Raw genomic sequence first — 25,753 nt, forward strand, 5'->3', positions numbered from 1 at the left:
GAATTCAGTCTGAATTTTGTTCGTTTGAGATGCCTGCAGGATACTCATGCAAATGCAGCCAGAAAATGGAGAGGCGGATATAATTTAGGAAGGAGGGCAAGACAAAAATATTATATTGGAAGCTATCTCAGAATATGAAGAAAAGGTCCTCTGCAAAGGGGCCGTGGTGAGGTACAGAATTTCATGTTTGGGAGAAGTTAAGGGGGAAAATGTTGAAGGAGGCTGAGAAAAAACCACCTGAAACCCAGTGGGGAACCACCAGGGATGTGCCGTGGGGCCAAGGCCAAGGAAGAGGAGTTCAGCCCACAGGAGCTGTCACTAGCGTCCGGAGCCACCAAAAGCTCCTTCGAATAAGGTCAGTAGCTGACTTTGACCTTGGAGAGCTAGTTCCATAGCAGCAGAACTGGATACCAGATTGCTGAGGCTTCCTGAAGGAAGAATGGAAGAGGTGCTTGGAGCTAGTTTAGAGGACCGTCTAAAGAAATAAGCTAAGAAGGAAAAGGAAATCATTTTTCTTGAAAGTGTAGAAAGGTCAACACATTTGCTTTCTCTTTCTGTTTGTAAAACAGTGGTGAGATTTTGGAGACAGAAATATGACTGAATATGCAATGAAGAGAAGGCGCCTCTGAAAGGGACTGAAGTTGGACAGTGGAAATGGGGAAATTCTCATCACTGTGAACCCAGCTCCCAGAGTCAGCACGAGATTTCATCAGTAAGTGTTTGAGCACCTACTAGATGCTAGCCCTGGGTGTCCAGAAATCAAGAGCTCAAAGTTGAAGAGGGAGAGTCGGACCATTCATATCCTGCCTGTGATAACTGCAAGAAATTAAGTACAGAGAGGGGACCTGGGGGAGAAAGTCCTAGGGCTCCCTTGACTGCTAGGGGAATTTCCCTCGCAGTCCAGTGGTTAAGACTTCACCTGCCAAAGCAGGGAGTGTAGGTTGGATCCCTGGTCAGGGAGGTAAGATCCCACACGCTTCAGAGCCAAGAACTCAGAACAGACGCGATAGTGCAACGAATTCAATAAACACTTTAAAAATGGTCCACATAAAAAAAATCTTATTAAAAAAAGAGTTGACTGCTGAGCTGAGTCTTGAAGGGTGTTCAGTAATTGGCCAACTGTGAATGGTGTCAAGGACGAGGAAGCGGGGTGTGAGAAAATGCACAGGGGAGTGATGGGCTTGAGGAACTATGAACCATAAGCACAGTAGAACCTTCCAAGAAAACAGGATGGTATGAGATGCGGCTCAAGAGGCGGGCAGGAGTCAGACCATAGCCCTTCCCCGAGTGAGGCAGGAGGGAGATGAGGCTGAAAGAAGAAACAAGCGCTACCTGCTTATAGTAATCCACGTAGGTGATCTCAGCGCCGTCCCGCTTCCGGAAGGTGTGTGTGGGTTTCACCGACCAGTCGATGTCATCAATGCGATAGGTTTTATTATTGTATCTGGCAAATACAAGAAATATTTTAAGTTCCTCTCTGAAATCCTACAAGGTAAGTGGCTAGTTCACTACACTTTAATTCAAAGTGCTATCTTCCAGAATTTCAGATATTATGAAAGATAATAACTCAAGAATAGTCACTTAAAAAAAAAGATAGCTTTTATCTAAGAGCGTTGATGAACTCTTCTGTTTATGAGAGGACCCCCATATCGCAACAAAACCAAAGGAATAATCGCTGGCCCACCATCTGCTTTTCTCACTGAGAGACACTGTCTGTGTGTGTGTGTGCACGCATGTGTGTGTGTGTGCGTGCACTCAGTCCTGACTCTTTGTGACCCCATGAACTGCAGCCCGCCAGGCTCCTCTGTCCATGGCATTTTCCAGGCAAGAATACTGGAGTGGGTTGCCATTATCTTCTACAGGGGATCTCCTCAACCCAGGGACTGAACTGGCATCTCCTGTATCTCTTACATTGGTAGGCAGGTTTTTTACCAGCTGAGCCAACTGAGGCATGCCCAGGAGACACTGTAGCTTCAGGTAAATCATGCTTAAATGTTCAAAAGCTGAAGTATGGCTCCAAACCTTCCTGTCAGCTTCTGTTTTCAACTCAGAATTTTTGAACTCCCAGCTAGTTTTTCTCATAAAAAAAAATCCTAAGGAGGCTGATGAACCATGCTATTCTGGCAGCCTGACTCATCTTCCATCTAAGGCTGACCCTGGGCAAAACTGCAAAACAGGTCAGCTAAGATCTTTCTAAGCTCTTTCTCCCCTTCATCAGGTACCATGTGGCCTGGAACATCTTCTCATGCCAACCCAGCCGTGGGACAGAAACCTCCTTGTCACTTTTCTCCTAGGCTCTCAGTACCTTGCAAGCTGACTTGGAAATAGTGTGGTAAGCTAATTCACAGAGCTCATGACAAGAGGATAAAGGGAACTCAACCAGTGCTACCTCTCTGCTCTACAACCCAGGAAAACAACTTCAAGTGGAAATTGCAACCCAGACTCGGAGAAGGCGAGAGGGTCTTCCGTAAAAAGTGTCCATGGGCTGGCAGCAGTGTAGAGTGGACTTTTGTTCCTCAGGAAGTCACCTAACTGTCCATGTTTCATTTGCTTCAATGTGCACTGAGGGCAAATTATACACAGACACAGCGAGAGGCTTGAAAGTCCTCAGCCATAAGGACCTCATAACTTTACAGTGAAAATGAGACGCGGACCTGATGCTCTGTCTTGTTGCTACCGAACCAAAGTTGGGTCGGCTTGCCCAGCACAGTAAAGCCAGTCTCCTGACAGCAGGTTGTGGTGAAGCAAAGTGCATCAGACTCTGCTATGTGGGTACTTCAGAGAGGAGCTAAAGCAGAGGATATGGGGCAGGGGTCTGCCCGGGAAGGCCCCACAGGGTCCTGCTCAGTTACACGGTGATGTAATAAAATGAAATAAAAGGGCCCTAAAGAGGTGATGATAAGCACTGGGTTTCCGGAGCAGCATAGAGCAGAGAAATGAATAATTCCAGCTGAGTGGACCTTCGAGTGGACTCTGTGGGAGCAGAAATCTCAAAGGCAGAAATAGAGGCAGGGGACCCAGGCAGAGGGGCTGGAGCAGCAAAGTGCAGACCGCTGAGGGTGAGGGGAGTGTACTGGAGGAGGTAAGGAAGGACCAGGAGAGACGGCGGGCACCCAGCACACCCCTCCAGGGAGCCTCAGCTCTAGGCAACTGACAGCAGGGAGCAGACTCATCAGATCTGGGCTCCGGCCAGTGCCTGCAGCTCTTCCTCTTCCTACGTGGCATACATAATGTATTCTCTAGAGGAAAGTCTATTTAAAGGCAGGCTTTTACCTTGTCAGGACAATGAGCCCAATCAGCTGTTTCTCACACGTTTCGGTAAAGCAGGACACGCTACTTTTGCGGCAGAGATCTGTCATGAACTCCAGAACTGTCTCATTCCGGAGTATTTTGTAACTCACATCAGCACTCAACAGGAGTTTGCTTTCAAACTGTGATACAGAAATGGCGAACCCAGGCCAAAGGGACAATCTTCAAAAAAATAAAAAAATTTTAATAAATAAAAATTTTTAAATAAATATTTTAAATGTTATATCAGGATAACAATAAATGTTTTAAAATGGTGACTTTATATTCTAATTCTCTCAATTTTATGAAACAATTTTTCTTTAAATCCGATTTCTTTCAGCGGCTGACTTAACACTTCAGCTATTTCCAGCTGGAGTGTCTTTAAACATATGAAGTGAAGTGAAGTGAAAGTCACTCAGTCATGTCTGACTCTTTGCAACCCCATGTGGAATTCTCCAGGCCAGAATACTGGAGTGGGTAGCTTATCCCTTCTCCAAGGGATCTTCCCAACCCAGGGATCGAACCCAAGCCTCCCGCATTGCAGGCAAATCCTTTACCAGCTGAGACACAAGGGAAGCAAATAAGGGGAAAACTTAAACATGTATTTAGGATAAAATACATTTCTTTAGAGCTTCGTTTCTGTTAACTGGATAATTCTTTGCTAGGGGCTGTGAACTGCAGAGTGTGTGTGTGTGTGTGTGTGTGTGTGTGTGTGTGTGTGTGGTATGGTGTGCTCAGTCATGTCTGACTCTTTGTGACTCCATAGACTCTAGCTCACCAGGTTCTCCAGGCAGTGTGTGTGTGTGTGTGTGTGTGTGTGTGTGTGTGTGTCTGTGTGGTGTGGTGTGGTGTGGTGTGCTCAGTCATGTCTGACTCTTTGTGACTCCACAGACTCTAGCTCACCAGGTTCTCCAGGCGAGTTGCCATTTCCTCCCCTAGAGGATCTTCCTGACCTAGGATCCCTGGGTTTGATCCAAACCTGCATCTCTTTCATCTCCTACTTCACAGGCAGATTCTTTACCACTGAGCCACCGGGGAAGCCTGGGCATTGCAGAATGTGCAGCACACCCCTGGCCCTCTACCCACTAGATGCCAGCAGCCACTCCCATGCTGTGACAACCAAAAATATCTCCAGATATTTTCAAATGTCCCCTGGGGAGCAAAATCGCCCCTGGCTGAGAGCATAGCTGTTAAGACTGAAGTATTTATGGAGGGATCTGTCCCAGCATGCAAACATCTAGGTTCAAAAAAGCACACTGATTCAATGGCGAAGACAGTGACGAGACTTCACAATGAGAAAGAAATAATCTAAGTGACGTCACATATGGACACACAAGAGAAACTGCAGCAGTGGCTACATCTCCTTTCCATATTTATGAATATCATAGTCTGAAGTCTTGAATAAGAAAAAGTGACAGGAGCTGGCAAGAAAGAACAATTATTTTTTTTAATCATTTCAGTTGATATTTTTGTGGACTTCATTGACTGTGATACTAATGCAAGAGTACTGGAGTGAATAACCATTCCCTTCTCCAGGGGATATTCCCAACCCAGGGATCAAACCCCGGTGTCCTACATTGCAGGCAGATTCTTTACCATCTGAACCACCAGGGAAGCCCCAAATATCAGCTTCAGGACCAGCATATGCACTACCACTGAGAGAAGCTGGGATCTGGGGCCTTTTGCTGCAATACTGGCACCTGGACAAACATCTCCTCGAGCAACAAAATGCAGTGAAACTATCATGGACTAAAAGTAACTGGATGCGTGCACAGTTGAGGCAAACTATGGACAATAAGATACAAAAATGTACCAAAAAGCCAATTGCCTCTTCTGAAGAGCTGGGAGCAAAATCAGGGTACTGTGCATGCCCACTACACTCAACACCACCAAAGGGATGGGCAAACCACCTAAGCCAACCCTCTGGCCCGACCTCTGGACATATCCCTACTTTCACCCCACATAAGCAATCAGCTGCTCCCCTCAGTGAGTAAGTGAGCAAGGGAACCTATTACTTGTTCTTGTTCCTCCCTGTTGCAGCAGGGTCCCTGATAAAGCCTTGCCTGAATTTTCTGTCTGGTCTCTGATCAATTTCTATTGATTAAGGAGACAAAGAATCCTGGTTGGTAACAGTACCAACGACAGCTCGTCACAACACTGGACCCAAGAATTTCTAATCCAGGTGGAGACATAAGTGACAGGGTGAATGATTAGGTGTTTTATACAGAACAGTGTGACCCACTGAACCAGCACACAGACACCCTGCCCTTTTCCTCCACCTGGCAGAAGCCAAACACCCTGCATCCATTTTCTATCTTTTATATACAGACTTTCCTCGACAATGGGTTTTTATCTTCACAAACCCATCATAAGTTGAAATATCCTCAGTTGAAAATGCATTTAATACACCCAACCTTTTCTTCAGTAACCTACTGAACATCAGAGCATCGCCAACCTTGTATGCTCAGAACACTTACATTAGCCAACAGTTGGATGAAATTATCTAACACAAGGCCTATTTTACAATCAGGTGTTGAGTATCTTGCGTCATTTACTGAACACTGTACTAAAAGTGAAAAACAGAATGGTTGTATGGGTTCAGAAGGGTTGTGAGCGTATCAATCGTTTAGCCTCGTGATGGGGCGGCTGCCTGGGTGCTGTGGCTGTGGCAGCTAACCGTCATCACCAGATAGTACCATACTGCGTATCGCTAGCCCCGGAAAAGGCCAAAATCCGCAATTCCAAGTGTGGTTTCTGTTGACGGTGTATTGCTTTCACACCATTGTAAAGCCAAAATGTCATTAAGTGGAAACATCTGTATTTCTCCCTTTGGGTCACTGGTTGCCTCTGTTTTGGGCTCAACCACATGTTTTGGAAAACTCAAGACCACCTTCGCTGCAGTCTCTACTTCCTAGTTTAGGATGAAGATTTTGCAACTGTTCCTAATGGTTCTATCATTCACTAGGGCAGCTTAGTTGGCTTGGGTATCTGACATCTTTTACCCAATAATTTCCTACCTACCACCCTGGCTGTGTTAACTTTCTGTCAGCCAGAAAACAGAGCCCACGTTATGAGGCATAACATAAGAGAGTTTATTCTGCTCTCATGATTACTGTCACACACAGGAAGCTCAGTTTCTAAATTCTAGGATTTATGATAATGATCTAGCACAATAATATAAGAAAACAGACTGCTACCTTTTGACATTCACCATTCTATTAAAAAAAAACTTGAAAATTAAAAAAATCCATTACTTTTCTTACCACGGAGTCTCTCAGAGGAGGCATAATGGTATAATATTGCATCATAAATGATACTGCTCACATTATAACAATTTCAGAGTAACAGAAAACATAAATAAACCTACTTGTGCTGGGGAATTTCCACTGGCTCAGAAGGCTTATAGAAGTTCCGTCCAATTTGGTACATGGATAACTTTTTTAAGATCCTGAAAGTATATATATTTTAAATCTGTGTTAAACATCTGTCTATAACAGTATACTTCTAAGTTTGTTACCCATGCTGAAATAAAAACTAGTAGAAAAGGCCAGAACTCTTACTGTTATAATGCTGAAAGGTTAGCTACTGTATATACCTATGAGGGTATATACAAGAACAATCACTCCATATTTGGGAATGACACAATTGAAAATAGTTCTATTCTTCTGGGTTTAACTGCAAAAGGAAGTGGTCCCTTAGCAGATATGACTGTGACGGTAATATTCTGGTTGCCATGGCTGAGACGAGAAAAGCCATGTCCACAGGCTCTTCTGGCCCCGTTCTTATTTTGAAATGAGGAAGCCGTTTCCTCTTTCTTTCCTTCTTTTTGTATAGGTAATTAATTTACAATGTTGTATTGGTTTCAGTGTACAACAAAGTGATTCAGTTATATATGCATATTCCTTTTTGGATACTTTCCCCTTATAGGTTATTACAAGATATTGAATACAGTTCCCTGTGCTATTCAGTAGGTCCTAGTTGCTTATTTTATATACGGTATTGTGTATATGTTAATCCCAAATTCCTAATTTACCTCTAACTCCCCATCCCCTTGGGTAACCATAAGTTTATTTTCTGTCTGTGAGCCTATTTCTGTTTTGTAAATAAGTTCATTGATATCATTTTTTAAATTCTACATACAGGTGATATCATATATTTGTCTTTCTCTGGCTTACTTCAATGAGTATGATCATCTCTAGGTCCATCCATATTGCTGCAAATGGCATTATTTCATTCTTTTTAAGACTGAATAGTATTCCATTGCATATATGTACACATCTTCTTTATCCATTCATCTGCTGATGGACATTTACATTGCTTCCATGTCTTGGCTATTGTAAATAGTGCTGCTATGAACACTGAGGTGCACATATCTTTTTGAATTAAGAGTTCTTACTAGGTATATACCAGAAGTGGGATCGCCGGATCATACAGTAGTCTATTTTTAGTTTTTTAAGGAACCTCCATACTGTTCTCCGCAGTATCTGCACCAATTTACATTCCTGAGGAGTTTGTTTCTAATGAGTCTATTCAGGCTCCTCACTGCTACCAAATGACAAGGCTGCCTCTTCAGCGACTAACTCTGGCTGCTTTTGGAACGTGACACATTACTATCTGAAGCTGCCCTGTGCATTGGGGAAACAGAAGAGTTTCAAGTCTGAAAACAGAGGTTCCAGTTGTGTGCTTTTTGGCTACCCACAGTCACCTGAGCCTCAGTCTCCTTATCTGTAAAATGGGGAGTTTAATCATACCTGCCTCAGGGCAACTGAGTAAAGATCAAGGAAACTCTAGCACCAGAGAAAGAGCTCTATCACTACAAAGCCTTCCAAATGTCAGCTGACTTAAAATAATCAGGGCGGCACATGCAAAAATGGATTCTGAAGAGTGTTTTTTACAGTGCTGAGCTGAGATCCAGATAAGATCGGAAGACACCTGCCTAGACTTCTGACTAGAATTAGGAATCAGTGTTATCTGTGTGATGGAAATTCGTCTATGTGTTCTACTCAGTAAACCCAAACTCCTCTCATCCTGTCCAGAGCAAAGGGCTAAAATCTTAGGTTTTTAACATATCACCTAGTGATCTACACCAACAGCATGGAAAACAGGGGTTCTCAAGCTTCTGAGCTCCCATCTGGGAAGCTTGCCAAAAATATGGATTTTTCAGGCCCCACTCACAAAACTGTGTTCACTAGGTCCAGTGAGGGGCTAGGGAACCTGCATTTTGTCAAGTTGCACCTAACACCCAAGCTGATGCTGAAGCAAGTGATCCTCAGGTCAGTCTGAAGAACACTGAAAAGCTTAGTGACAACCTTCCTCTGTCCCCAGGGACAAGTGGGGAAAGGAAGGGGTCTGAAAGCATTGAAAGCAGATGGTGATGACCTTTCACACCTAAAACAAATCAGCCAGGAGAAAAGCCACTCCTTCAGTTTACTGACCCAGTTTTTAAGTCTGGGGATGGAGGCTGGGAGTGGGTACAGGAAAAGGGCAAAGGCACCTGCCTTGGTCCCCGAGACATCACAACCCTTGAGGCCCTTGTCTCAACACAGATGATACTGAATAATGACAGAGGTGCCAGTTCAAGGCTGTGATGGGCTGTGGTGAGTATTACTGCAGTAATACACAGAAGTACACAGAAAACTGCCCTGAAGAGGACATTGCTGCTGGCACACCACCTACAAAATTGCAAATACTTTTAATACCCAGGCTCTACGTGGAAAGGCATCATTGGCCTAAATTAAATTCACATTTGAGGCACTTTACTTTTTGAAGATGATATTGAAGACCTGGATGCACACAGGAGAACTTGCCGGCAGCTCTCTCGTCAGAGTGATAGTCATCTTTACAGTCTTGCCTCTTTGGGTTTCACTTGACAACTCCGTGACCTGGAAAAAGAAGTACTTAAAATGGACTCTATAGCTTATCCTCCAGTGCACAGAATGTGGCTCTGCTAAAGCCGTCAAAACTTCACAAGCTCTACCAAAAACAAAGCTGCAGCTGTTAGTGATGGGAGTGATAATGTAATCATCGGGTTACGTTTGGAAGGTTTTTTCCTCTGTATTTTGCTAATCCCAGAAAACCAACACATTTCTCCGGTCTCAGATTTCTTAATTGAGAATCAAAACCAGACTCAAGGTTCAAAGATTCAATCCAAAGAGAATTCAGGAATAGGGTTCTTGACCTTTTGGGGGGAAGGGGAGGTACAGGAAAATAGGTCACAACCTACTTTGAGAGTCTGATGAAAGTTACAGACATTCTCCCAAGAAAATGTCACGTATTTGAATACCACAGCAAGGCATATCATGTACCCATTTATAGGAGTTCATGGATGCCCAAAAGCCTACTAATAAAGTGTCCTGCCCATCTGGGGGATTCCAGCAATAAGGAATCTGCCTGCAATGCAGGAGATGCAGGAGACGTGTGTTTGATCCCTGGGTCAGGAAGATCCCCTGGAGTAGGAAATGGCAACCCACTCCAGTATTCTTACCTGGAGAACACCATGGACAGAAGAGCCTGGAAGGCTATGGTCCATGTGGTCACAAAGAGTCAGACATGACTGAGGACGCATGCATATTGCACATTGCCCACTTTGAGTTCATGGATTTCAGAAAGAAGCCTCTCAAAAGTTCATTTAAAAAAAAAACAAAAAACAACAGAGGAGCAGAGGAAAAGAAAGCAAAGGATAGAGAACAGACCATAGGGAAAGTAAATGTGGAAAGAGAGAAGAAAACCGTGACAGTTTAGACAGGAAATCTGATTTCATTTTTAAAAGGCCTAGAGAAAGCCCTAGAGTTCTAATAATCTGGAACCACATGCTAACAGTATAGTGAATGCATGAATGGGTCTTTATACCAGGTGCCTAACTAAATGTAAAGCTCCTTAGACCAAGCAAGGCTCAGTAGAGATTTTTTTTGGAATAAAAGAATGAATAGATCAGCCAGTAGAATCAATGGTCAAGGATTTTTCAGAAGCGTGAGGAATTAGAAGAGGCCAGTTCATTAGCAGGCATTTATGTATTTTCTATAGTGAAAGTGTAGTTTTAACGGCTTTCAGGCTGAACCAAGAATGTAGGGCAGGGATGGAAACAAACAGAAATGCATCCTTTCACAAGTGATGAGATATTTCACTGAAGTGTTTCTTGCCTCAAGTAAAACTGTACAAAAGTCTGGGACTTCCTGGTGGTCCAGTGATTAAGAATCTGCCTGTACGTGGAAGGAGAAGATGATCTTTAATGATAGTAATACCCTTGAAATATGTCATTTAAGTATGAGACTATACTAGCAGGCTATCAACATCTGGTCATGGGACAAAATATTGAGGGACCAATAAGGACTTAGGATGAATGAAAATGTTTCTAAATTTATAGATCCAGATTTTACGTGTTCTTAAATCTAATCATATGGTATAATTTTAAAATTTCATATTCAGATGAAATAAACACTCAGGTAGCTCCTATAAATCCTAGAATTTCATAAACCGACAAAGGCTCCAAGAGTGTTCAGAAAAGCACTTCTTGAGGAAATTCACAAAGGTTCACAGCGAATCTAGAAATTTATATTTATGCTCTAGCTGTCATCCTGTTCAAGATGCTGAACTAAAATGATTACACTTTCCAAGGGACAGAAGCATCAAGTTTTAATTCAATACTCTGCTTTAGCTTTTCATACAGAAACTGGTTCTTTTTCTTTGTAATAATTTTACTATTGCCTTAGAACAAAGCATATGATAAAAACCTCAATATTGGTATTTTGATTTTAGGACTAAAAATGGGAAGGTGTAAAAAAATAGATATGAATCATGCAATTGCCATATCCAAAGGTCATAACCATTCAAAAATATCCTTAAGATTGATGTACGCATGTGTCCTCAGTTGCTTCAGCCATGTCCAACCCATTGCGACCCTATGGACTATAGCCTGTCAGCCTCCTCTGTCCATGGGGTTCTCTAGGCAAGAATACTGGAGTGGGTTGCCATGCCCTCCTCCAGAGGATCTTCCCAACCCAGGGATGGAACCTACATCTCCTGCATTGTAGCCAGATTCTTTTCTGCTGAGCTACCAGGGAAGCCCTAAGATCGACATCAGTTCAGTTCAGTCACTCAGTCTTGTCTCACACGGACTGCAGCACACCAGGCCTCCCTGTCCATCACCAACTCCCGGAGCTTGCTCAAACTCATGTCCATTGAGCCAGTGATACCATCCAACCATCTCATCCTCTGTCGTCCCTTTCTCCTCCTGCCTTCAATCTTTCCCAGCATCAGGGTCTTTTCCAAAGAGTCAGTTCTTTGCATCAGGTGGCCAAAGTGTTGCAGTTTAAGCTTCAGCATCAGTCTTTCCAATGAATATTCAGGACTGATTTCCTTTAGGATTGAGTGGTTGGATCTCCTTGCTGTCCAAGGGACTCTCAAGAGTCTTCTCCAACACCACAGTTCAAAAGCATAATTCTTCAGCGCTCAGCTTTCTTTATAGTACAAATCTCACATCCATACATGACTACTGGAAAAACCATAGCTTTGACTAGATGGACCTTTGTTGGAAAAGTAATGTCTCTGCTTTTTAATATGCTGTCTAAGTTGGTGATAGCTTTTCTTTCAAGGAGCAAGACTGATATAAGTAACTGCTATTTCATATGATGGAACAAGTCATGAAAAATGACAGTTTTAGAATCAGGATTGATGTAAAGTCAATCCTTTGGACAGATGAACAGAATGCACAGGAGCGGAAAAAAAAAAGTAAATTTAAAGGTCTGAGGCCACAGGGTAAACGCTGTTTCTTAAACTCTTGCCTATTTTGGGAAAAGTTTAAAAAAGATTCCTCTCTCAAGGACACTTTGCCTTGAAAAAAAATTGTCAAAAAAGCAGTATTTGTATTACAGCTCTTCTTTCTGAAATGCCTGACCAGCAGCTTCTTAATTAGGAAATCAATTGCTGATGAGGTCTTAATTAAGAAGTCTTTTGCTCTCGGGCATGGGAATAGGAAAGAGAAAAGGAGCAAGTGACACACTTATTCCAGCTGTCATGAAAATCAGCTAACCTCTAAAATCTATATGGGGGAGTATAAATATATGCATGTGTGTGTTTAAAAATTAACCATACTATACCTTTTCTTCTAGCTTTTGTGAGAGAAAAAGGATGACACCATCAAATGCTTTTGCTTTGTTGGAGAGTTCCCTGTGACTATAAAGCAGAGCAATTCTCAGCCTTCTAGATTCTATATCCGGACTATATGTCACATGATACTGGTATAGCTGCCAGTCCTGGGGCACGTCTAAATTAAAGAGATTTGTGACCAGTTTCACAGGTATTCCACTGGAACCTGAAAAAAACAAATAAAAAATATTTTTTAATGAAAAAAAACGCATCATGTTCATATTAATCACGGCATTCAAAAATTTATGTGCATATGCATAATTGCTGCTGGAAAGCAAGGACTTTTGTTCAGTGATACGAAGTAAGCTTGAGTAACCAGCAGCCTGATAACCTTACATGCATGCATGCTAAGTCACTTCAGTCGTGTCTGACTCTTTGGGATCCTATGGACTGTAGCCCACCAGGCTCCTCTGTCCATGGGATTCTCCAGGCAAGAATACTGGAGTGGGTTGCCATGCCCTCCTCCAGGGGATCTTCCCAACCCAAGGATGGAACCAATGTCTCATGTCCCCTGCATCAGCAGGCAGATTCTTCACCACTAGAGCCACCTGGAAAGCAGAGTCCTACAAACAAAAGGATCACACTGGCAAAGCAGGCCTCATAAGAATCAAAGAGCAGGAAGTGACCTTGTTTGGGGAGAAGAGAAACATCTGAATTCAACTACCCTAGAACTCTTTCCAAAGACTGCCTTCCCGCTGATTCTGTGCAATTCAAATCATTCAAGTGAAAATTTTGTAACTGAGCAAGACCCCATGGGGCCTTCCTGGGACAGACCCTTCTTCCATTATCGTCTGCTTTCGCTCCTCTCTAAGTACCTAGATAATAGTATCTAGTGCACATTTCCTGAATTGTTTTACAGATGCTAAAACCCCCACCCAACGAAAGAAGTTAACTATGTGATGACCATGATCATGTAGCTTCTAGACCTACTGACACCTAAGGATTAATAGGGCTTCCCAGGTGGCTCAGTGGTAAAGAATCTGCCTGCCAACGCAGGGGACATGAGTTTAATCCCTGGGTCACAAAGATCCCCTGCTCCAGAATTCTTGCCTGGGAAAGCCCATGGACAGAGGAGCCTGGCTGGCTATAGTCCATGGGGTTGCAAAGAGTCGGACACTGAGCGACTGAGCATACACACACACCAGGAAGTTTGGGCTTTCTGAGCATTAGCTGTCCTAGACTCCTTGTTCAGTGCCTCATAATAAACACTGCACTTTCCCTAACCGCAACCTGGTGTGTCTGTAGATTGACTACTGCGCGTGGGTGAGGGGACCCATTTGGTTTGATAAGTTTCAGATGCTGCTCTGAAATTATAGGGCTTCCCTGATAGCTAAGCTGGTAAAGAATCTGCCTGCAATGCAGGAGACCTGGGTTCAATCCCTGGGTTGGAAAGATCCCCTGGAGAAGGGAAAGGCTACCCATTCCAGTATTCTGGGCTGGAGAATTCCATGGACTGTGTAATCAATGGATCCTTGTACAGTGCCTCACAATAAACACTGCAATTTCCTTCACTACAACACAGTGTGTCAGTAGACTGACTTTACTACACGTGGGTGAGGGGACCTGCTTGGTCTGATAACAGCTTTAGATGCTGCTCTCAGATTAGAAAGAAACTCTCCAGTTTTTACCATGAATATAGCCCCGCACCCCATTCTCTTGGAAATTCAGATAATAAAACGTTCACCATATTTCAGAAAATATTGAAACACTACAGTCAGTGGTTAGATGGCTCTGTAAGCCCCTGAGAAGGAACAGAAGAAGAAATTTCACATCTTCCCTGTGTGAGAACAGACAGGACTCTGGGCTTCTGTTTTTTGCAGGCATAGGAAGGCCATGTGAGCTTCCCGGAACTCCAGGCCCTACAGAACTTTTATTCACCTCCTCAAAATCTAGAGGACAGGGACTTCCCTGGGTCAGTGGCAGATTCCAGGTCCCAATGCAGGGTACCCGGGTTCCATCCCCGGTCAGGGAACCAGATCCCACACACTGCAACCAAGAGTTTAGACGGTGAAGGTGAAGGTGAAGTTGCTCAGTCGTGTCCGACTCTTTGCGACCCTGTGGACTGTAACCTACTAGGCTTCTCCGTCCATAGGATTCTCCAGGCAAGAATACTGGAGTGGATTGCCATTTCCTTCTCCAGGGGATCTTCCCGCCACAGGGATCGAAACCGGGTCTCCCGCATTGGAGGCAGACGCTTTAACCTCTGAGCCACCAGGGAAGCCATGAGTTTAGAGGTCACACCCAAAGATCCTGAATGCAGCAATGAAGACACCCAGCACAGCCGAAGAATAAATACACATTTTAAAAATTGTTTTAAAAAACTCTACAGGACAAATTCAGAGATGGCCGTGACACAGTGGTCTGTGCCCAGGATGCTGTAAACTCCACCAGGACAGACTCTAGGAGGGCACAAAGTAAATACTCTCACATCTCCTCCGATGGAATTATCCAGTGTTCGCCTTACAAGACAGAATTACCAGTCACTGTTTTGCATTTCTCATGGAGGAAGTGGAAACATGAACCCTGAAGTCATGAGGATAAAAGAGTATCCTCTGTACCTTAGGAAATATTCCCTCAGTTTTGACATGTGTATTGACTGAAAAATAACACACAACTTAAAAGATGAGAATTATGTTTTATTCAGTGGGCAAAACTGAGGGCTTAAGCTTGGGATACAGCATCTCAGATAACTCCTGAGAGTCTGCCTGTAAGGAGGCAAGGGAAGAGCCAGATAGGAGTTTTTGCAACAAAGACCAGGGAGTCGGAAGCTCTAAAGATGATTGTAATTAAAGAAAGCCAGACATCCTGTGTTAATGACTTTAGCACCTTTCTATGTATGAAAGTGACAGTGTTAGTCACTCAGTCATGTCCAGCTCTTTGCGAACCCCGTAAGCCACCCCAGCTCCTCTGTCCATGGAATTCTCCAGGTAAGAATACTGGAGTGGGTTGTTGCCGTTCCCTTCTCCAGGGGATCTTCCTGACTTAGGGATCAAACCTGGGTTGCCTGCATTGCAGATGGATTCTTTCTACATGGGAAGATGCAAAGGTCAGGGTTTACTGAAATCATTTCTTTGCCATGCACCTCAGCTACAGGGGCCAGTATCCTATTCTTTCCCACCCAAAGTCTCCTTAGGGTACACTGTTGGAGAGTGGCTGCAGTAACTGAGGGCTTAGCAGTGGGCAGCCTCATCCTTAATGTAAATTAACAACATCCTTAATTTACTGATACAGTAGGCAATGCTTTTTTTCATTGACATGTGTAAATACCCAGTAGGAACAAGGAATCATTGTGCTATTTTATTCAAAGGAAAGCTTTTTTGTCACTGTCCTCCCAAAGGCCATGCCAACACATTTTAGCTGCTCCTATTAATGGACAAAGAGAAGTCATCTACAATGTCCGAGTGGGCAAGCAACCCTTTGAGATGACTTAACCAAGTGTGTTCAAACTGTAATCCTGTCTCATTAGTGCTCCAGTTATGAAAATAAGTGAGGCAAAGCATCACATTTCATAGAAAGACTAGGATAAAACAGATGGATCCAAGAGCCCTGCCACTGGAAGGGCAACACTGCCGCATGAAACTTTGTTTCAATTGTGTTTGTGCAGTGTGTGTATGATGGATAAGGATTTATCTACTTATGTTTGTTGCATGGTTTGAAAGAGTTTGCAAAAGACGGATCTGCAGGCTTTCTGCATCACTGAGTCTTAACTTTTGGAGGGAATTACAAAGTCTTTTGAGGATCCTATAAAAACAGTAGGCCTACTTTTCCAAAACTACACATAAAATTTTAGGTTGCAATTTCAAGGGTAAACCTAGAATCATCGTAAAGAATTCCCCAAACAGGCTACATTTTTCTTTTTAGAGCTTAAGTCCAGAAAGGTTATTTTTCCCCGTATAAGAAAAAGTTGAGAAAGGGACAAAGCATCTTTGCAGGCCCCTACCTCAGAGGTAAGGAGAAAATGTTTTCAATGTATGAAATGTAGTTTTACAGAAAATGTTATTCTTCCTATTCATAAAAGAGATAATTAAGGCTAAAACAACGAGTGTCTAGATAATGTTTTTGTTTGGTTTGGTTTTTTTGCCTTTCTTTTTCTATAGTTATTTTTAATTGATCGATGACTGCTTTCCAGTATTGGTTTGATTTCCGTCATACATCAACATGAATTAACCGTAGGTATACCTATGTCCCCTCCCTCCTAACCCTTCCTGCCACCCTTAGATAATGTTTTAAATATAGCAGATGTTCAATACGTATCTTTGAAGTCAAGATATGAATTTATTTTAGATCTGGAAATTAAAATTCCTTAAGCAAGATTTGGTAATATTAAAAAGAAAGAAAGGTAAGTAACACGAAGAGTGAGTACCTGTTTTGCAGTCTCTCACATGGGCCAGTTTCTCTCTGGTACAGACAGACAAATCCATGACGTCTCGTCTGACTTTCCCACCTCTTTCCTTGGAGGTACATCCAGAATCACTCGAAGATATACCACCAGCATCTAAAATATGAAGAAAACACCATCACATCTCATATTTCATGCTAGTGATACTGCTTACAACTATTATATAAAAAGTGCATCTAGAACCAAAACTCAGATTTTTGTGGCTTTTAATAAAACTGACCGATATTGCTGAAAACAATGGGGAATGTACAGAAGTCTGAGGCCTGAAAATTGAAAATTGTGAAGGAAGCATGGTATGTTTTCTTAAGAATAACAGACCCTGGGTTAGTCCCACCTCATATAACATATGGGGCTGCTCTGATTCTCCTCTTGACTAAGGAGGAGGCTCTCTCCCCCTACATTCTGCTCCATGCCCACTGTTGGAGGGTTGGTCTCCCTCCTGTAGCTCTTGTATAACACCTGAAGAATTACAAATTAAGACTGTCCACATCAACTTCTGCACAGATTGAGGCTGAAAATCTCCCAACTTTCCCAACCACAGGAAGAGAAATGCCCAGAGGCTGTCATCAGTTTTTATGTTAGAGTGTTCCTCTGAGAATGAAAGTCAGCACTTTACCTTGGGGCATGTCAGTGTTTTAGGATCTAGAAAACATGAAATTGAAATCTATTTCCAGATGAATATTTTCTTTGTTAAACGAGTATAGCGATGCTGATTTTGGATATAACTTTGACACTTTGAAGATAATATGAAAATATAAATTTTACATCACAAAATTATTACTACAAAGTAACATGACTATTAATATACAAATCTCTTTCCTTTGATATAGTCATGATATGCAACTACCCCAAATGGCACTACCCATTCACCCAAAACTGCTGTCCATACCCTTTTCAGTGGAGTCGGAGTCTTCCAGGAGAATAACATAATTTATTTCATTTTTAAAAATTTGATTATTCTTGCTAATTATCCATATAACTTACTGTTCAAATACTGTCTGGTGGTTTCTAAAAATTCAGTCTACCATAGATGCTGGGAAAGACTGAAGGCAGGAGAAGATGGTTGGATGGCATCACCAACTCGATAGATATGAGTCTGAGCAAGCTCCGGGAGTTGGTGATGGACAGGGAAGCCTGGCATGCTGCAGTCCATGGGGTCGCAAACAGTCGGACACGACTGAGTGACCGAACTGATAGAATGGTAGTTGCCAGAGTCTGGTGAAAATCGTTCAGTCGTGTCCGACTCTTTGTGACCCCGTGAACTGTACAGTCCCTGGAATTCTCCAAGCCAGAGTATTGGAATGGGTAGCCTTTCCCTTCTCCAGGGAATCTTTCCAACCCAGGGATCAAACCCAGGTCTCCTGCATTGCAGGCGGATTCTTTACCAACTGAGCTATCAGGGAAGACCACCAGAGTTTGGGGGGAGGGGCAAATGGAGAAATATTGTTAAATTCGTACAAAGTTTCAATTTTGCAAGAGCAGAAAGGGTCCAGAGATGGATAATGGCAATGGTTGCACAACAGTGTGAATATTGTTAGTGCCACTGGACTGGGCACTTCAACATTGTTCAAACGGTCTATTTTACATTCCACATATCTTACAACAATTTTTAAAAGTAGAAATATTCAGTCTACCCTCAACGGATGAACAGTTTCCATCACTTGCTAGTCACAAGGATGTGCAGCAGATGCGGAAAGAAATTCTCAAAAAAAAAGCTGGAATAACACTTGCATAATGGCAACAGGGCTGGAGTTACGAGACCATGCATTTACACTGTCTAAGTCACTTGGTCTGCAGTACTCTATCACAGCGGCCCTGGGAAACTAGCCCGCTGGGCAGCCAACTCGCACTGTGTGCTATGGGCCATTTAGCGTTGCATGTCGACAGGTATCTTGAGGTCAAATCTGGATCTGCAGGGAAGAGGGCTACCATCAAAGGGTGATGTCTACCACAGGTGGGAAAGGAAGACAGAATGGGAAACAGGCACGCCAGGTTTCTACCATCTCTGCAAGGCAATAGTATCAACATTTGTATGTCATAAAGAATTTTTAAAGATTTTTTTCAAATTTATTCAGTAAGAAATAGAAAGAAATCAGAAAAACTCGCTTCCTAATGTCTGGGGGTTCCCAGCTGCCGAACACTATCAGGAAATTCAGTGGCAGATTCTGTGTTTGGAGGTCTCAAAGAAACACGACAAACACAGAGGGATGCTTCAAGGAAAGAAGACAGGATGCTCAAGAAGTGAATCTGCTGCTCAAAGGCTTGGTTGAGTCACTCCTATTTCATTCAGATGGGATGGAACTGAATGGAACAGACGGAGCTGCACTTACATTTCTGTGACATCCTGCTTGTTCTCGCACAGTCACTGCTAGAGGATGCTTCATTATCAATTAGCACAATAGATGGAGGCTGAAATGAGTAAAGATATTTGGTCAGAGTTAAGATATTAAGTCATAAACTAAAACCTTATCACGAGATGAGAATGAGAATGGCATCATGTCCTATGTCACTAGAGTACCATGAGCTAGGAAAAGAAAATGTTTGCAGGTAAGATGCTTGAGAGAGGAGAAAAGACTGCCCATTCTAGAAAAGAAGATAAAGCAGAGCTACAGTTTTCCCCATTCATTAATCTTTGATTTCAATGCTAACTGTGAGCCAGAGGCCTTTACCCTCCAGAGGCAAAGGTGTGAGCCTTGCACCCAAAAGTGAAGCTCAGTCGTGTCCGACTCTTTGGGACCCCACGGACTGTAGCCTACCAGGCTCCTCTGTCCATGGGATTTTCCAGGCAGGAATATTGGAGTGGGTTGGATTTCCTTCTCCAAGAAGGTCATCAAATGGAAGGTGGTACAGGTGGTCACAAGCTTCCCGGTGACAGACGATAAAGAATTTGCCTGCAATGCAGGAGACACAGGTTCGATCCCTGGAGAAGGAACTGGCAACCCACTCCAGTGCTCTTGCCTGGAGAAATCCATGGACAGAGGAGCCTGCTGGGCTACAGTCCATGGGATCGCTCAGGGCTGGACACGACTGAAGCAACTAACACACACACACAGATGATCAAAGATCTCACATTTCTGTAGCCCTCAGACATAGGGACTCTGATGAGAACCAGTTTGTAGCAAGAAAATAAACTGAGCCCAGAGGATCTGGGCCACCAGTCTGATGATGACACTCCTGAAAAAAACTGGTCCAAAACTAGTTCACAAAACAGATGAAGAGAACCATTAATATTTTCTCTTTACAGTAATTCTCTGTTGAAGAAGGTATAAATCAGTCTACTTTAAAAAAAAGGGAAAAATCAACAGAAGACCTCTTTATGAAAGTAAAGGCATAATAAAGACATACTACTCACACAGCACTTCTGGTCTAAGATGTTACTCCAAATACTAAGTTTTTGCTAAGTATTGCTCCAAATATTAAGTGTAACATCACTCAGAAATTGCAGATATGCTTTTCAATTCAACCAAGCTGCCTAAGTTTAATAAGAAGCCCTATGCACAGTGGCTGATTCTAAATTTCTTTTTTTTTTATTATATTATTATTATCATTATTATTTTACTTTACAATATTGTATTGGTTTTGCCATACATCAACATGAATCCACCATGGGTGTACACGTGTTCCCAATCCTGAACCCCCCCCTCCCACCTCCCTCCCCGTACCATCCCTCTGGGTCATCCCAGCGCGCCAGCCATTTGTGTTTGAAACTATTTCTTTTTTATATAAATTAGGGAGATGGGTCATATTAAGTTACATACCAAATAATAGTACTTTTAAAGGTACAGTCTTTTTCACCAGGAGACTTGCAAACGAATAAAGTAATTAAAACTCAGAAAACAGAGAAGAGTGATCCACTCGCCTCCCACTTTCAGTCTTTTTCAGCGGCCAAAACATCTACATTAATATCTTACTCGGATAAGCTTCCCAACGGGAAATACATATACATATATATGAGAAACCCTGGAAAGACTCAAAGTTGAAAGAGAAGAGAAGAGAAGTCGCTGCTTTCCAGCAAAGAGGGAAAGAAATGTGCAGAGAAAGGCAGTGTCCACGGAGGAGCGGAGGAAGGGAGACAGCTCAGCTGGAGGCCCCCGGGCACGCCCCACCTCCGTGGCGACGGGGCTCCGGGCCATGCCCCGTGCCCTCCCGCGGGCGCGGCCGCTCATGTCCCCGCGGAGCCCAGAGGCAGCCAAGTCTCCCTGAGGGCGCTTCTTCATCGGCGTCCAGACAGCACAGCACCAACGGGGGCGGAGGGGGTGGATCTACGCAGACTCGCAGCCGCAGCCGGGGCTCCCGCGTGGGTGGAGCTGGGCGCCCAGAGGGGGCGGGGAGCGCGTGGGCCGGAAGGGGTGGGAGACTGCAGCCAGACTTTTCTTTGCATCTGCCGCTGGATCATGGAAAAAGCAAGAGAGTTCCAGAAAAACATCTATTTCTGCATTATTGACTATGCCAAAGCCTTTGACTGTGTGGATCACAATCAACTGTGGAAAATTCTGAAAGAGATGGGAATACCAGACCACCTAACCTGCCTCTTGAGAAATCTGTATGCAGGCCAGAAAGCAACAGTTAGAACTGGACATGGAACAACAGACTGGTTCCAAATAGGAAAAGGAGTACGTCAAGGCTGTCTATTGTCACCCTGCGTATTTAACTTCTATGCAGAGTACATCATGAGAAACGCTGGGCTGGAAGAAACACAAGCTGGAATCAAGATTGCTGGGAGAAATATCAATAACCTCAGATATGCAGATGACACCACTCTTATGGCAGAAAGTGAAGAGGAACTAAAAAGCCTCTTCATGAAAGTAAAAGACGAGAGTGAAAAACTTGGCTTAAAGCTCAACATTCAGAAAACGAAGATCATGGCATCTGGTCCCATCATTTCATGGCAAATAGATGGGGAAACAGTGGAAACAGTGTCAGACTTTATTTTGGGGGGCTCCAAAATCACTGCAGATGGTGATTGCAGCCATGAAATTAAAAGACGCTTACTCCTTGGAGGAAAAGTTATGACCAACCTAGATAGCATATTCAAAAGCAGAGACATTACTTTGCCGACTAAGGTCCACCTAGTCAAGGCTATGGTTTTTCCAGTAGTCATGTATGGATGTGAGAGTTGGACTGTGAAGAAGGCTGAGCGCCGAAGAATTGATGCTTTTGAAGTGTGGTGTTGGAGAAGACTCTTGAGAGTCCCTTGGACTGCAAGGAGATCCAACCAGTCCATTCTGAAGGAGATCAACCCTGGCATTTCTTTGGAAGGCATGATGCTAAAGCTGAAGCTCCAGTACTTTGGCCACCTCATGAGAAGAGTTGACTCATTGGAAAAGACTCTGATGCTGGGAGGGATTGGGGGCAGGAGAAGAAGGGGACGACAGAGGATGAGATGGCTGGATGGCATCACTGACTCGATGGACATGGGTCTGAGTGAACTCCGGGAGTTGGTGATGGACAGGGAGGCCTGGCGTGCTGCAATTCTGGGGTCGCAAAGAGTCAGACACGACTGAGCGACTGGACTGATCTGAACTGAACTGCCCCTCCTCGCATTTTTCCAGCTTTCTAGTTTTTGCCCATCAGATGTGTATATAAGGTTGCATCACACTTTTTTGTCTGTGTTATCTGCTCACTTCTGTTCCTGGCTTCTTGATGTCTTTGAATATTTCATGTCAGTGTTGTTTCTGAGAAGTATCTGATTAGCCTACTGGGGCATTGGGAGAATTCATTTAAAATTAAATTAATAGAAAAATGTGCAGAAATGCTTTAAAAAAAAAGGGGGGGGGTAGCCATCTCTTCATCTATGTGATAGATGTGAGGGTTTTCTGTTATTGTTCTGTGAATTGTCTGTTTATATCCTTGGCTGTTTTAAATTGTACTTCTCATGTTTTTCTTGTCATTTGGAAGACATTTTTTCATAACATAGCAAATACCTACTCTTGATTTATCACTTGTTAATTTTAACCATGACGTTCTTTATCTAATCAAGTCTTAATTTCGATGTAGTCTAATCTACTAATGTTTTATTTTATTGTTTGTGCTTTTCAGGTTTTCTTGAAAGAAAATTTTCCCTGCCTTGAATTTACAAGGACTTCATAGGACATTGTATTTCCCTGGTAGCTCCTATGGTACAGGATCTGCCTGCAGTGCAAGAGACCTGGGTTTGACCCCTGGGTTGGGAATATACCCTGGAGAAGGGAATGGCAACCCACTCCACTATTCTTGCCTGGAAAATTCCATGGACAGTCCATGGGGTTGCAAGGAGTTGGACATGACTGAGGGACTAACAAACACTTTCACTTCTTTCACTTTCATATGACATGTATTAATTTTATGTTTTCTAGTCACATAAGCTACCTTGTATCCTTTAAGAATTTATTTATATTTATACACATAAATATTTATTTATATGATATGCATACTGTGAGGTAGGGATCTAACTTTATCTCATTATGGCAAGCTGTTTACCCCTAACATCATATATTAAATTTATGTAATGGTTTCTGGAGGCATTGTCAAGAAATAGCAAATTTCCATATGTATCTGGATCTGATTTTGTGTCTTCCATTTCTATTCTACTTATATATATCTGCTCAGAGAATCAATACTTTACCCCTTTAAAAGAATTTTAATGACTTTAGCATTTACTTAGTTTTATTTTTTGGCCACACTGCATGGCCCGTGGGATCTTAGTACCCCAAGGAGGGATCAACCTGCAGCCCCTGCGGTGGAAGCACAGGATCTTAACCACCAGACCACCAGGGAAGTCCCAGGACTTTACCTCTTTTAATTATTGTTTCTTTGCTGCTAAGTCACTTCAGTTGTGTCCGACTCTGTGCGACCCCATAGACGGCATTGTTTCTTTACATTACTCCCAAAATCTGGTGGGGTTAGTCTTTATTCTTTGATATTTTTTTTATTTTCTGATTTATTTTTTGCAAACTATATTCTTCCATATAAGTTTTAAAATAAGTTTGTCAAGCTTCTTTAAAATTCCTGATTAATTTCCAGTGGGTATTGTATGGAATACATAAATTAGTTTGAGAAGAACTGTCACTCTTATAGTGTTATATTTCTTCATTTATTCAAGTGTCTCTTTATATCCTGTAATAGAATTTAACTTTTTTTTCATAAAAGCCTTGTATATTATTTAATTATGGAAACATAGTTTTATTAGTAGTTTGAAGCATATCTTTTTTCATTATGTTTTCTAATTGGTTATTATTAATATAGATACAGGATATTGATTTTTGTAAGTTGATATTGTTTATCCGATTTGCTGAACTCTTTAGTTTATATAGCTTGTCCTTTGATTTCATTAAGCTTGCATTTAGATGATCATGTCATCTATGAATAATAGTAATTTTATCTCATCCCTTCTTATTCTTATTTCTTTTACTTGTCTTATCATGTTTGTCAAGTTTTCCTGTATAGTTTTGAAAGTGACTGTGATAGCTGATATTGTTTTCTTCCTGACTTTAAGGAGACTGTCTGAAATGTTTCCATTCTGAGTTTGCCATAAATATCAGGTTTATAATCTTTCACATTTTAAGGAAGCTCCTCTCTAATCTTAATTTTCAAAGATTACTTTAATCATGAATATGTGTAGAACTTTATTAAATACATCTATGGATGTATTGAAAGCTTGTGCAGAGGTTATAGACTGCTTATTGTATAGATACTTTATTGAATTTATTTATTTATATATTTCACATCAGAATATTCTTTTATTAAGTTGTCTTGGGAAACCATTAGCCCTGAGGGCTGGCAGTGCAAGAGGTATAGTAGCCTTGGACAGAGATGACCAGTCTAGTCTTGGCTTAGTGAAGCCACTGTAATAAATATGTTTCTTTGAAAATGAATGAGTCTGAAAGTTGTGAATGATCATGAACTGCATGTTAAAAAAATAAGGCAGGTGAAGAACAGAATCTAGACAAGGAATCTACTTTTGAAAAATCTGAACTTTGTTGTGAATATAAAAATAATCTTTACGTAATGTTTTCCAAACTGACCACCTCAAATAAATTTGACTTGTATTGATGTGAGAACACTAACAGTGACAAGAAACGCTGAGAACACCACAGACAACTTCAAACAGTCAAATCCTTTCAATTTTCCAAATAGTAACTCATTATGAAATCAAAAATATTGATTATTTCCAATCATCATCTGCATTTTCAACTCTCTACTATAATTATTCTAATAACTGACATACAAATTCACACTGTGACCTCCACATATGATTTTTAACGGCACTTGTGTATTCCCTGTAACCGGGAATTCACAGCATGGTTACAAGCACACATGGGCTTTAGAGTCCTAAAGATTAGAATTTATATCTTAACTCCTTCAACCCACTAGCTTTCTGTCTAAAGAACATGTACTTAATCCCATTTAGCCTCAGTGTCTTCAGCTGTAAAATGGAGATAAAGGTATGCCAGGATTTCTCAACCCTGGCACTATTCACATTTTGGCCCAGATAATGCATTATTTGGGGAGAGGGGGACCTGTCCTATACATTATAGGATGTTTAGTAGTAATCTTGGCCTCTACTCACTAGACACCAGTGTCTCTTGTTATTGTGAGAACCAAAAATGTCTGTAGACACTGACGAATGTCTTCTGCAGGGTAAATTGCCCTAGATTAAGAACCACTGAGGGTTCCCTGGTGGCCCAGTGTTTATGAGTTAACTTGCCAATTCAGGGGACATGGATTTGATTTCTACTCCAGGAAGATCAGATATGCTTTGGGGCAACTTAGCCCACGTGCCACAATTACTGAGTCACCTCTCTAGAGCTGATGTTCTGGAACAAGAGAAGCCACCAAAGTAAGAATTCTGAGCCCTGCAACCAGAGAGTAGCGCCCACTCATCACAACTAGAGAAAAGCCCATGCATAGCAATGAAGACCCAGAGCAACGCCCCCCCCCCCC

The 25,753-nt window shown here is 42.4% G+C and overlaps 1 protein-coding gene across 1 annotated transcript in view; it reads right to left on the minus strand.

The window, feature by feature from the left end:
• The window catches only part of PIWIL4 (piwi like RNA-mediated gene silencing 4), a 53,727-nt gene extending 32,730 nt beyond the window's left edge, over window positions 1-20,997 (minus strand). Inside the window, exons 1-8 of the mRNA XM_052653195.1 lie at window positions 20,884-20,997; window positions 19,162-19,240; window positions 16,796-16,927; window positions 12,384-12,598; window positions 9,049-9,170; window positions 6,656-6,736; window positions 3,274-3,471; window positions 1,333-1,444 (exon numbers count right to left, since the gene is read on the minus strand). Of these exons, the coding sequence (XP_052509155.1) occupies window positions 1,333-1,444; window positions 3,274-3,471; window positions 6,656-6,736; window positions 9,049-9,170; window positions 12,384-12,598; window positions 16,796-16,927; window positions 19,162-19,240; window positions 20,884-20,997 (1,053 nt within the window). The remainder of the gene's footprint in view (window positions 1-1,332; window positions 1,445-3,273; window positions 3,472-6,655; window positions 6,737-9,048; window positions 9,171-12,383; window positions 12,599-16,795; window positions 16,928-19,161; window positions 19,241-20,883) is intronic.
• Window positions 20,998-25,753: the final 4,756 nt, after the last annotated feature.

The sequence above is a fragment of the Budorcas taxicolor genome, chromosome 15 (genome assembly GCF_023091745.1).
Source record: "Budorcas taxicolor isolate Tak-1 chromosome 15, Takin1.1, whole genome shotgun sequence".
NCBI lineage: Eukaryota > Metazoa > Chordata > Mammalia > Artiodactyla > Bovidae > Budorcas > Budorcas taxicolor.